General features: G+C 41.9%; 1 protein-coding gene across 1 annotated transcript; it reads right to left on the reverse strand.

Moving 5' to 3' along the window:
- Positions 1-9,583: 9,583 nt before the first annotated feature.
- On the reverse strand, positions 9,584-12,412 carry LOC135701349 (uncharacterized). The gene has a single exon (XM_065222123.1). The coding sequence runs from the start codon at positions 12,410-12,412 to the stop codon at positions 9,584-9,586; it is 2,829 nt and encodes a 942-aa protein (XP_065078195.1).
- Between the last annotated feature and the right edge of the window lie 1,230 nt (positions 12,413-13,642).

Below are 13,642 nucleotides of genomic sequence, written 5' to 3' on the forward strand. Positions count from 1 at the left end.
GCAATCGTTAATTAATGAATTCCGAAAAGTTATCCTGCAGTATGGCACCTGTTTTTTTAACTCATTGGTGTCATTTGATTCGTCCTTTAACAAAGCTGTGGAAAAAGCCTACCTTTAATTCTTTTAATTTAGCGGATAACTTGAAGGAATTGAAGGTAGCTGTAAGTTCCAGTTCGGACATTTTAGCCATGAAGAAGAAGAAGTTCGAATGGTGAATGCAGAAATCCGTCAATAAGGTGCGATCCCAAAACCGCTTGAAACTGTAATTTTCCAGGACATGATCGGAGCGGTACCAGTTTTTTGGCAAACATTCCTTCAAAAGACCACGTAGCGCCAACTGTTGATCTTGAACGACTCCGTTGCTTGGTGTAGGCTGCATTGGTAGTCTGTGCAGCCTGCCACGATATGGCCAATGGTGCCCGGTGCTAGGTGAAACATCAACCAAACATATCGCCGGAAATCCTATCCTGGGCTGGCTATCATATAGGTCACTACGCACTGAGGATAAAATCGCTAAAATGTCTCAACATTCAATTATTACTGTTCACGGGAAGACGAAACAACTCAAAATTAAGTCTTTTGTACATTGTACTCATCTTGACACCTAAGTGCAACCAGTCAAAATTGAGTTCTTTGCGAAGTATCCAATTTTATGTCTTATAGAAAGACATCGTTTTGAGTTGAATGTAACTATTCACACTTAGAAAATAATACCGAACTCGGTTTGATTTCAACCGAGTTTTTATCTGCTGAACGCTCGGTAGTCTGCTCGGTTCAAAGAGGAATAACCGAGCAGTCGTTATTTTTTTTGTACCCACAATCTGTCAAAGTTACCGAAAATCTCGGTTGACGAAAAATAAATTTAAGCAGAAATTACCGAACATCGGTTCACTCAAGAACTACCGAGTGCTGTCAAACAAACCGACCCACCTGTTGTAATTACGGAATTCGGTTCTTTTGGGCAGCGCTCGGGTTTCACTTCAAATCCTGCTTTAAATTTGGATTAAGGATACGTTGCTTCGAATTTTCATAAAAATAAAACCAGTTTTGTCAAAGAAATGTATGAAGTGTGTTTATTTTATTTGTTTTGGGATGCAGAAATGTGATTTTATAATTGCAAATTATTAAAAAAAGAAGCTGTTCAAAAAGGAACCGTCGCTACCATGAGAAGGAGAGGCTCAATCGAGCGAAACTAAAAATTTCTCACATGTAGTGCTCATACTACCTACACGATAGACTGCGCCGGCAAGAAAGGAATGGAACTGCTTGTCCTGTTGCGGTGGTTCCAAACCGAATGCAGTAAACGAACCGAACCAAACCTCAAATGCAGACGCAACGTCAAGTTGGACATTGACCAACATTGATCCCAAACAGACGGCAAAGTCTGCTGAATCCTCCATGAACGCTCCTCGGCAAATCAATACCGGGCCATTCTTATCAGTGGGAAAATCATCTTCTGGCTGAAAATAAAAATTAAAGGTACTTGTATAATACGATAACCTATCCAATAGGCAATCTAATAATCTTACACTTATCCACTCCATGACGCCAGCCAATGGATTTTTCTTGGTAGCATCATTGATTTTATTTCGCTTAACACCACGTGATGGGCATTTAGCACGGATTATTGCCAGCGCTCTGATGAATTCTATGGGAAATTAATTATCTAAATGTGTGGACTCATTGAAGCTTTAAACGCAACTTACTGTTTTTCAACTCCACGAACATATCAGCGTACTGCTTAAGGATCTTATTCTGTAATTCTTCCCAGTGATCGGTGAACGACTTCGCTCCAGGCTTGATTTTTGTAAATTCCAGTTTGATCTACAGAAATAAATTATTAATATTCGATCTACCAAATCTCAAGTACAGTTTTTGTATAGGTCCTGACAAGGGTGTGAATATAGTAAAATAATCAGATTGTTTTTATCTATCAAAGAAATCACAGAGCCTATTGAAAAAGTACTCATGAGATTATTCAATATACACTTACAAGTTCTCCATTAAAGGCACCAATCACGGGAAAATCTTTCAAATATTCCACCAAAGTCCCCGCTGTACGTTTTTGTTGTCGACTTGCAAATGTTTTCTCCCATAGTTCAACAATTCTCACCTTAGATTGAACATTTGGAACAATGAACTTCAATTCAAGCACCTGAAATTTGTAAGAAAATATTAATCGTTTACCCATTTTGATATTTACCTTTAAATTTACAAGGTCCTCCATATTGTCATCTTCTTGTTCAAGAGTCGCATCAATTTCATTTGTATGGCTGAATTCACCAAGTTTTCGGCGTTTGATTATGCGTTCATCTGACTGCCTTGCCACATTCTCCATTCTGTAATATACACTGCCAGCATGACGGTTCAGCCCTCTTCCGTGGGGATGGAACCACAGCGACTAAAAACGAACGAGATTCAGTTTACAAGACAAACTTTCTACTATTTGGCAAACAGTGTTTGTGTCGAGGTTTGTGCTACTGCCGTAGTTGACATTGTTTATGAAACGTAGTGTAAAGCCAATGAGCTGGATTACCGAGGTGAAGCAATCACACACACAACTGAGTGACAACACTGTATAGAAGAAGCATCAAAGGAAAAGGAAGGGACAAACAATAATTCTAGATTGATTTTAGAATGGGTCCTATCTCCATTTTTCGATCAAAGAATCGATTAACTTTATTCGGTTTCTACCGCAACCTGAGCGATGGATTTGAAATATTTACACATGCAATCAAATCTCAAACCTTGAACTGTTGATTGCATGGATCAGTATTGCAAATCCATCGCTCAGATCGCGGTAGAAAGCGAATAAAGTTAATCGATTATTTAATTGACAAATGAAAATGGGACCTATTCTAAAATCAATCGAGAATTGTTGTAATTTAATTATTGATCGATATTAATCTCGTGTAACATTTGAAAAGCGCCTATCATTGTTGATCAAGCTATCATTCAAATTAGAGCGCCTTTATTAGTAGAGTAACATGTCAAAATTGAAACAACCGATTAGGTGTCATTTCCATACAAATCGCCGTTTCAATCCAGCAGAAGGCTTGTCAAATGACTGAGATGACGTCGCTCTACTAATTCAGGCACTCTAATTCAAATAATACGCGATACAATCCACAACATTCGTGAGAGAAAAACGATGAAGAGAATCGATCAACAATAATATTCCCTTTTCAAATGTTGCGCGAGAAATTCGACCAATTTTTTGTCCATTTCAATTCCTTTGCCTTTGACGCTTCGCATTGCTTGCTTTACACTAAGTTTCGTAAACAATGTCAACTACGGCTGCAGCACAAACAATGTTTTCCAAATACATAGTAGAAAGTTTCAATATATTGCTTATTAATTATTGGTGATAATTAACGCTATTAGTTAAAACTGTTGACTTACTTGTGGAATCTCGGCATTCTTCGAACTCAGTGCAGGATATGTTTCAACCAGTGACAAGGCGATCTGATTTTTGTAGAAGTTGCTGGCGTGCCTGGAAACAAACAAACAAATCAATAATTAGCTATGCTTGTATTAATCAGAAACATCGTCAGCTAGGTTTTCGTTTCATACAATGATTTCAAGCAATCGCAAAGAAGTGCTGTGATTTGTCTTCGAATCGTTTCCTTGGGTCGTCCACCTTCTTTCAGTAGTTCCATGATGCATATTCCGTTGTCGGTTCGATCAAATACCCGATCAATATTGATTTTCTAGAATATATAGAAACAAATATACGTTGATTGAATGACCCACATATAATATTGATACGTTTCAAACCTGCTCCAAGATGATCCCTTCATACGGATTGTTTGCATTGATCACCCTTCTGGACACATCAGCTTGTTCATGATAATCAGCGTCAACCATAGTGTCCTCAAGCCATTCTTCCGTGCTCTTAGTTTCATCGTAATTTCTGTACTGTGTTTGTATCTTCTGTATAGTTTTGATCATTTTTGTAGTGAGTCCGAGTCTGGTAAAGTCATGTTCGTTCAGTGATAGAAACATTTGTAAGTTGTCGATCTCTTCCTTAGCTGAAAAAGAATTACTGCCATTAAATATTCTAAAGTTCCAACAGAGTTATTTGTTAACTACTTGTACTAATAATCTTGATTGTACACTCGCCGTGAAATGTACTTCTTCGGACTGTCGTATGGTGACCAGAATGAAAATATTGAATGCGTATGGCATTCTTCAATAGACATAAAATCATCTTTGGCTAGGCTTTCTATCTCGTACGCTTCTAGAAAATCATTATACGTCGCAGTTTTACAGGATCGAATTAGGAAGAAAACTTTTCCATCGATGACATTGATTTCTCGTATAATCCCGTATGTCGGATAGAACTCGTTGTCATGAATTTTTAATCCAAGTATCGCGTTCATTCTGAACTCAACCCCATTAAGCGTGACGGTTTTTGGTTTGCAGATAAACTGCAGATGTGGATACAGAAATTGTTCACTGAGGCAGTCATCACGTAAGGCTAGGGTTCCAGAGTTGAATGTCAGCTTGTCGCGGAATGGCTTATCAAGCACGTTCATTATCATTCTCTGACATTGCCGCTTGCCCAAGCTGGAACAAATATTCTTAAAGTTTTTGCACGTATTCGCTTGATTCTTGCTTATTTTGTTCGTTTGTTCAAATTGAAAGCAATTGTATTGTTTCATTGAACCACTCTTCCTTATGCAGAGAGCGTAGTGACGCAAGTGATGCAACTTGTTGATACGCTGCTTAAAGTTTTCGAAAAAACTATCCTCAAAGTATGTTATATGTTCTTCCAGCTGTGCAAGTAGGTGTTCAGATACGACTGGTGACGAAATTATCCTCACGATATTAATTAGATGACCGATCATACGCATGAGCATACAATCCTTGGAGACAACATGACCATAAAGGAACGGGAAAGCTCTTATCAAGAGAAGAGACTGTGCAGATGTTTGTTTGATTTTATGCTGGGCAGGGTTAGCGAGCATTTCGTCTTTAAAATTTGGTGAAGGTTTGTTGCAGCGGTCAGCGTAACCAAAAGGAAATGTGTTAATGCGATTGTTTATGAACTTTGCTGTTATCTTTAAATGTTTTTGTTTGTATAAAGTTGATAGCACTAGTTGGATCGTCAGGGGCACTATCCCTTCAGCAAGGTCGTGCATGCTGTCGAGGCAGAAGTTGTTACTGGTATGGTAGAACTCTAATTCATTGAAAATACATCCTGATGTACTCAGTCCACAATCTTTCGGTATCAGCAAACCATCCTGTACTGCAGCAAGTTGATCTTCATACCATTCTTTCGATCGCAACGGATATTCTTCGGATGGATTTGAATGAAATTGATTCCTTGTAATCTGGCAAATTCGGCAAAAATAGTTGGCCCTTGGTCCAAGTAACCCAAACACGTCATGAACCGCAAGTGTATCGCCGCAGAAAATCGTCATAACAGCTCTTAAGACGAATTTCTCTGAACCGTAATAAACCGTTACGCCTTGTTCCAACTTTTTTAGGTCAGCGACGAAAGGCTCCAGAATTTTTGTGAATCCATGCTTTTTTATGTCTACTGAAGTACAGAATAGAAGCGGAAAAGCTGTACGTGGTGAAGAATTCCACTTCTCAGGAATATTCTGTATTTTGAAACATAAGTTAGAAACTTTATTTATCCCGGCTTTTGAACCGAATGCGTTGCCAAGTTCCACATCGTCTTGGTAAACACTGATCCTGATGGCATTAGGATACAGTTGAAAGAATTCGCTATTTTTGAAAATTTCACCTGTCCTGAATGAGCTGTATTCGGTTACACAAGGCGTGCTGGAAGTTTCTAGATTCGGTTCATTCAAAAGTTTCCGATTTTCTGGGCTTCTGAATATGAATTTCAATGAATCAATAATGCTGGTGTACGAAGCGGTCTCGTTTACCATAACTTTTTTAGGAAGTGATTCGATGTGGCGTACATCTTGTCTCCGATTAAGCAAAATATCCCTCGGCTTGGGTGTAGAAACGGCAAGCTTATTCAAGTACTGTGTCTGCTTTTTGAAGGATCTGACCTGGTCAAAAAGATTGCATAGTCTAAATGTATTTAGAAACGCTACGGAATCCTTCGTGTCAACATCAAATCCTTGTGCACTCAAAAATTTCACAGTTTCTGCCTCAAGGTACCCTGATACGTGCCGAACTATTTCGTCACAAAGCTTTATAAAATCATTGATTTTTGTGTAAGGTAAACCTACATCATATGTAATGCGGCAGATGCTAATATTTATTATTTTTATTAACTCTTCCAAATCTATACTTGATTCGAGTTTAGGACCGTTCTGTTGATTCTGGAACAATAAATCATCATATGTTCCTTGTCCTGCCACAGGACAATCATCAAAAATTTCTTCCACGGTAGAACGTCGAGAGTTTGCCGGATGCTTTTCCACTATATGCCGTTTCAGCGAATAAAAACTCCCGTAACGCGAGTTACAGCGTGGAAAAGCACAGTCAAAAAAAATATCACTGGCTTTGAAGTCATTTTTATGCAAATGGTTTTTAAAATGCCTTTGCAAGCCAGTGACATAACCCTGTATATTTTCACGGCAGTAAAAACAAACGATAGCACAAGATTCCTGCAAATAAAATCATAGCATTAGTTTCAAATACTTACAAAAGATGTCAATCAAACGTGCATCCTCCTGTTGCAGCTGCTCCAGAACCTTTTCCATTTTTGCACACGTCCGACACACGTCCACACTCGAGAAAAAATGGCTGAATAGTTTTAGACTCAGCTTATAGAACCTCGTAGAGAACCGAGTTTTCGGTTAAATTTTCCGTCGCGAAGTTGAGCGCAAGTGGAACGTTTGACGTTTAACACGTTTTAGCGAATATTCGGTTCAGTTTACCGAGTTCCTCGGTTTTCACGTACCGAATTCGTAAATGTTGATACTTTACCGTACTTTTCGGTTCAGCCTTCGTTTTTATCTGTCAAATTTATACTATTTTACCGAAATTCGGGTCTGATTTTATAAATCCGCCTAAAAAAATGTTTTTAAACGATTTATTCGGTTTCTCGTTGATAACCGATGAGGTTCGGTAGAAAATTAAACCGAGTTCGGTATTATTTTCTAAGTGTGCATATTAGCTTATTGCGTGCTCTCAACTTAGTGTTCTAGATGCACTTCCACAGTTATTAATTGAGAGCTTTCGATGCCTGTACCATTTTTGCATTGATATGATTGTGTGGCAAGTCCAATCATACTCTTATGCCCAGGGAAGTCGAGAAATTTTCCAACCCGAAAAATTTCTAGACCGAACCGGGAATCGAACCCAGCCACCTCCAGCATGGTCTTGCTTTGTAGCTGCGCCTTTACCGACTGAGCTAAAGGAGGCCCCTTCTTTATTCAAATATTATAATATATATTATTGCCTTCTTTATTCAAATATCAAAATATCAGAAAACAACGTAATAAATACTCAAAGAAGAAAATACTCCCATTTTAGTAAAAATGTAAAGCTTTCTTTTCGAAAACGAAACTATTGCGGTTAATGTTATGCTGATAAATAACCTATTCTGAAATCCGGGAAATGTGATATCACCCTAGCTAACTAACAAGACAAAAGGAGCACATATGTGAAAAGCCCCGTTAAATGTACTGAAAAGTCACCTCCATTTCTTATTTCGATCAAAACCGATTATTACAACCCGTTTCGATCGAAATCATAAAAAGGGGTAACTTTTCAGTACCTTTAAACTCCCACCACATTCCCTGCCAATCACATATGTGCTCCTGTCCTAGCTCCTAACTGATTTAAAAAAACTTCTAACGGTGGCATAGCATTTCCCAGAGTTTCACTTCCCGAAATAGGCCATTTATCTGAATGTCTAAAATCATATGCTTTCAAAACGGAAATATTTCATTCTATATTAAAAATTTGGCCAATGGGAATATTGCCTTCTTTATTCAAATATTAAACAAGAAACAGCAATAAGCAAACATAAAAAAAAAAAACAAAATAATAACACCAAACCAACGTAATGAACACTCAAAGAAGGAAATATTCCCATTCTATTCAAAATTTTAAAGTTCTTTTCTAAAATATTCGAAAACGTAACTATTGCGGAAAATGTCATGCTGATAAATGGCCCATTCTGAAATGAAAATCTGGTAAATGTGATACCACCCTCCTTGCTAACTAGCTAATATTTGAGATCGGCAAATTTGGAAGTTGCTAACTAACAAGATAAAAGGAGCACATATGTGATAAGCCCCGTTAAATGTACTGAAAAGTCACCTCTATTTCTTATTTCGATCAAAACCGATTATTACAACCCGTTTCGATCGAAATCATAAAAAGGGGTATCTTTTCAGTACCTTTAAACTCCCACCACATTCCCTGCCAATCACATATGTGCTCCTGCCCTAGCTCCTATCAATATCCTACAAAAACTGATTTTACGATTCTTGCTACCTATCTAACTAAAACCTGTAAACTCTATCTTTTCTAAATATATTCTATTGCGGAGAGGTGCTGGCCAAAGCCATCGGACCGACACTTTCAGCAAATATGACATAGTTTTGATGTCTTTGAGTCAGCTACAAAGCTATTATAATATATTTATTAGCTTATATAAACATTATATATAATATTACTTACAAAATCGGTAACTGGTTATTGGAAAACAATTGATTCCAACCGGCACCTCTTCACTACAATATCTTCACGATTGTACTCAGTATGCATTATTAGATTATCGGTCAACAGATATTAGGGATGATCACTTTTTATATTGCTCAATTCTGAGAAGCGCAAATTTACGCAACAAATTGCCAACAGATTACCGGACGGGATGATTTCCGAAATAATAATAAAGCAGAGAGACGACCGATAGTTAGGATTTATGTTTGAGTTGCGCAGTATTATTATTTTCCTGCAAGGGGATACATGTAGGTTTTAGATTATATCCTTGTACATAATGTTATCATCATACTCAAAGTTAGCATGCTATCACCTAATTTATTAACTTACGTTTAGTCCGTTCTATTGTGTGCGATCTGTGATCAGAAATCGTATCCGGTGTTCAAAGGTGTTCTATCGGTACGAGTAGGCCGTACTATTATCTGATTTGACCTTGTACTAGCTGCCCGTACTATAAATTATTTAGGTGTAAGTAGGTTTTAAAACAAATTATCATTAAATTCAAATTTTACCTTTTAGCATCCGATATAGACTACACAATTTCAGGTTATAATTATGTAGAAAAACATCCTTTGAGATTCACTATCAAAATGATTCAATTATAGTTCAATGTACTAATTTTAAATACTACCTTATACCTACATAAGACTGCCACAAATAGAAATTCACTTGGCGTTGAATATAATAAGTTTAAGTATAAAATTAATCATCAAATTTTACTGCATGGAACTTTCACTTTCTATGGGTATCTTTCCTTTATGTGGTTCTCACTCACTACTACTATGATACGACGAACTGTCAAGGCCGGTGCGTATTGGGCGGTTGCGATGATGTACGCGATGGTCAAACCCACGCTACAGTAGAGGCGCGCTGGCGTGAACGCGCCAACACTCCCCCCAGGTACGTTGACCACCTAGTCTACTTACTCCGTTCCGCGCCGCACGTCTAGCACGGCTATCTTGGCTACCGGACGCTCGTAGATCCCGGTCAATGTCCTAACTGTTGCTGATCTGGGTTGGCCGTCTCGTCCAGGTTGGGTACATATGATCCTGCCCTTCGGCCAGCAGTTCCGTGGCATCTTCGGGTCAGCTATGACCACTATATCGTCGACCTCGATCGGCTTCGTATGGACGAACCACTTGGTACGGCGAGTTATCTCGGGCAAGTAGTCGCTTACCCAGCGCTTCCAAAACAGGTTGGTTTGGACTTGAGATAGTCGCCAATTTTGGCGCAGCACGGCACCGCTGTCATCGAGGGTGCAGAGAGGCTTAATTCCATTGGATGCCCCGAGTAGGAAGTGGTTGGGTGTCAAGGCTGGAGCTGAATCGTCGTCAACTGGAACGTGTGTTAGCGGTCGGGAATTGACCGTGCCTTCTATTTCGGTGAGCAGGTTCCGCAGGACCTCGTCCGAAAGCTTCCGTGCTGGTAGGATCGCCATCAGGTTCTTTTTGACGGAACCGATCAAGCGTTCCCAGCTACCACCCATGTGCGGGGAAGAGGGAGGCAAGAATTCCCAGCTCGTGTTGACATCGATGAACTCCTTCATTAGCTCCTCTTGGCTCACTAGCTTTTCCGCTTCCGTCATCTCCCGGTTCGCTCCGATGAAATTGGTGCCCCGGTCGCTATAGATCACTCGTGGTTTTCCTCGTCGGGCCACGAAGTTCCGAATCGCCATGACGCACGAGTCAGCGTTGAGGGAATGAACGACTTCGATGTGAATCGCACGTATCGTGAGACAGGTAGCGAGCATCCCCCAGCGTTTCTCAACTCGGCGGCCAATGATGACCTCGTACGGCCCGAAGAAGTCTACGCCAGTATGGGTGAAAGGGCGTTCGAAAGCGGCAAGTCGTGCCGCCGGCAAGTCAGCCATGATCGGCGGGCGTGGAATTACTCGGTCGTTTTTACAGCGTTGGCAGTCTCTTCGCACTTTCGTGTAGGTCATGCGAAGTTTAGGTATGCTGTACTTTTGGCGAATCTCATTGATCACGGTCTCGTGATTCTGATGGTGGTATTTTTGGTGGTATTGTGCAACGATTAACTTGGTGGTGGGGTGGTCACGGGGAAGTATTACAGGATGCTTAGAATCTTCGGTCGCGTAATGACAAGCGGCGATACGTCCTCGCATCCTCAGGATCCCATTCTGATCCATCCAGGGTGTTTTCTGGTGCAGCACACTTGACTTGGGAATCGAAGTCGAAGGTTGGTCCGAGCACTGCTGCTGCTGCTGCTTCCGAAGAACTGCTATCTCGTCCGGGTAGGCTTCTTGTTGGGCTTGACGAATTAGGTACGACTCGGCGGAGGATATGTCGCGGTCGGAGAATGGTCCGCTCACGATTGGCTTCTGCAGTTTCTTCAGCCTACAGTTGACGGGAAACCGTTGAACAAGAGCGACCACTTTAACCAATCGCTTCCAGCTGGAGAATTTGCTCGTGCTAACTATCGGCTCTGGGGCAATGAAGTGCGTCAATACACTAGGGCGAAGTTCTAAATTGACGGAATTCGTTCTAGTTGGTGAACGCGGCCAATCTGTTTCCAGGTACTGTAGGAACTCGGGGCCGTTGAACCATCTCGCCTTCGGGGCCAAATCAGGAAGTCCTTTCCATTTTGTTCCATCATCAGCTACGTTCAGATCTGTTGGAACGTATCTCCACTCTCTCATTTCCGTGGTGTCCAGGATCTCGCTAACCCGGAATGCGACGAATTGCGAATAACGTCGATGGTCGGAATTAATCCAGCACAGTACATCTTGCGAGTCCGACCAGTAGTAGCAACAGGAGATTCGGACTGAGAGGGCATTCGATACGGATCGAGCTAGCCTGGCGCCGACCAATGCTGCTTGAAGTTCTAATCTAGGAGTGGATAGAAATTTCAACGGAGCGACTCTGGTTTTAGCAGCCACCAATCGGCATTCCACTACGTCGTCTTGAGCGAAGCATAGATAACAGACCGCAGCCATCCCGTTGTCACCAGCGTCTACAAACGTGTGGAGCTGGATATCTTCACAATCTGGAGTGGTTCGTGTGCGGTAGCATCGAGGAATGCTGATTTGTTCAACTTGTGGCAGTACTTGCAGCCATGTTTGCCACTTGTCGAAGAGAGCATCATCGATTTCGTCGTCCCAGTCGATTCCGGAACGCCATACGTCCTGAAGCAGAACCTTCAAGTACATGAGGAAGTGCGCGATCAGTCCGAGTGGATCGAACATGGACATGAGAACGCGTAACATCTCTCTCTTCGTTGGATGTCGTTTACCTTCCAAAAGCGCTTGTCCGTAGCGAGTCCATCCTACTTTGTACGTAAAAGTATCCGAGTCAGTGCACCACCACATTCCGAGCACTTTCTCAGTTGCTAGTTCTGGCGACAGGTCGAGGTTCTTCTCTTCCGTGTGTTCCTCTTGTAGAGCCTCCACGGCACGCTTAGAGTTGCTAATCCAGTTACGGATCTCGAATCCGCCTTTCGAATGCACCTTCTTCACTTGTTGAGCAAGTTGGATAGCTTCATCTTCGGTTTCAACACTAACCAGCATATCGTCAACGTAGTGGCGTTTCTGAATCACTTCAACTGCCGCTGGATTTTCTGCCTTGAAGCGCTCGGCGTTCAGGTTTTTGACATACTGGGCACTGCTAGGAGAACAACAGGCTCCAAACGTCATCACCTGTAAGACGTAGACAACAATGTTACCGTCGTCATCGAACCAGAAGAATCGTTGGCAATGCTGATCTTCCAAACGCATGAGGACTTGCAGGAACATCTCGCGCACATCTCCAGTAAGTGCGATTCGGCCTTCTCGAAACTGAATCAGGATAGTGTACAGTTCGCAGAGCTGATCCGGACCTTACAGTAGAGCTGAATTCAACGATACTCCACACGCGGAGGCCGCAGCGTCCCAAACTATTCGGATCTTTCCCGGCTTGTTGATGTTGGTCACCGGAAATGTAGGCAGATACCAAACCCGTTGAAATGGTTGTTTTAGTTCCTCGTCGGTGAGTCTTCTGGCGTATCCTTTCGTGACGAAGTCGGCGATTTTCTGATGCAGCGTTTCAGCGAGCTTTGGGTCCTTGTCCATTCGCTTCTTGAGGCACTGTAGCCGGCGTAGAGCCATCGGGCGACTATCTGGTAGACGAATATTGTCGTAGCGCCATAACAGGCCGGTTTCGTAACGGTCTCCTTTGAACACGGTGCGAGATTCCAGCAGGGACTTAGCTCGTTCATCTTCTGCAGACAAAAGCGCTCTTCTCGGCTGCGCAACTCCCAAGCTATCAATTGCAAAATATTCTTTCATCGCCTTGTGTAGATCCTCATCCGTTTGTGATTCGCATGGGCACACATGGAAAACTGAGTGCACCAGATTACTGGCATCGTCTTGGTTTCCTCCTCCGCAAACTGTCCAGCCTAGTCTGGTTTTCACGGCGATCGGTTGGTTTCGTATACCCTCTCGGCTCTTCAGGACTAGACTGAGGTGTTGATCCTTCATACCGATCAGGATTCTCGGCCGAACATCTTGATACGAAGCAATCGGCAAATCCTTTAGATGAGGATGCAGTTTACGAAGTTCCTCTATGTTGAGCGTTTGCGATGGAAGCAGAAGTTCATTTACTGTGCGCACGCCGTTCAAGGTGTACTTCTTGGAAGGATGATGTGCTGCCGCCACATCCAGACTGACTGCTCTCGAACTGTTTTCTCGTCGTTGCGCTCCTCCTGTCCAGTGCAAACACAGAAGCTTTGGCTCCCCTTCAAGCTGCAGCTCATCGGCTAGCTCTTTGTCGAGAAGTGTGAGCGCCGACCCATCATCCAGGAAGGCGAATGTCTGGATCGAACCGTGTTTTCCTTGAAGTACGACCGGTAAGTAGCGGAAAAGAACCTGACTGGACGTAACCTGATGAGTATGGCAGCCGTGCCCGGACGTACTATTTCCTGGTTGAGCAGGGTCGTTGCGCTGAGTTGATGTAGATTTGTTCGTGGTATTGGATGACGTATTCGT

Source organism: Ochlerotatus camptorhynchus, unplaced genomic scaffold (genome assembly GCF_037179485.1).
Source record: "Ochlerotatus camptorhynchus isolate MF236.1 unplaced genomic scaffold, CSIRO-AGI_Acam_v1.1 ptg000157l, whole genome shotgun sequence".
NCBI classification, from domain to species: domain Eukaryota; kingdom Metazoa; phylum Arthropoda; class Insecta; order Diptera; family Culicidae; genus Ochlerotatus; species Ochlerotatus camptorhynchus.

Coding starts and splice junctions, on each gene's coding strand:
- LOC135701349 (XM_065222123.1), bottom strand. CDS start 12,412: ATGTTCCTGCAAGTCCTCATGCGTTTGGAAGATCAGCATTGCCAACGA.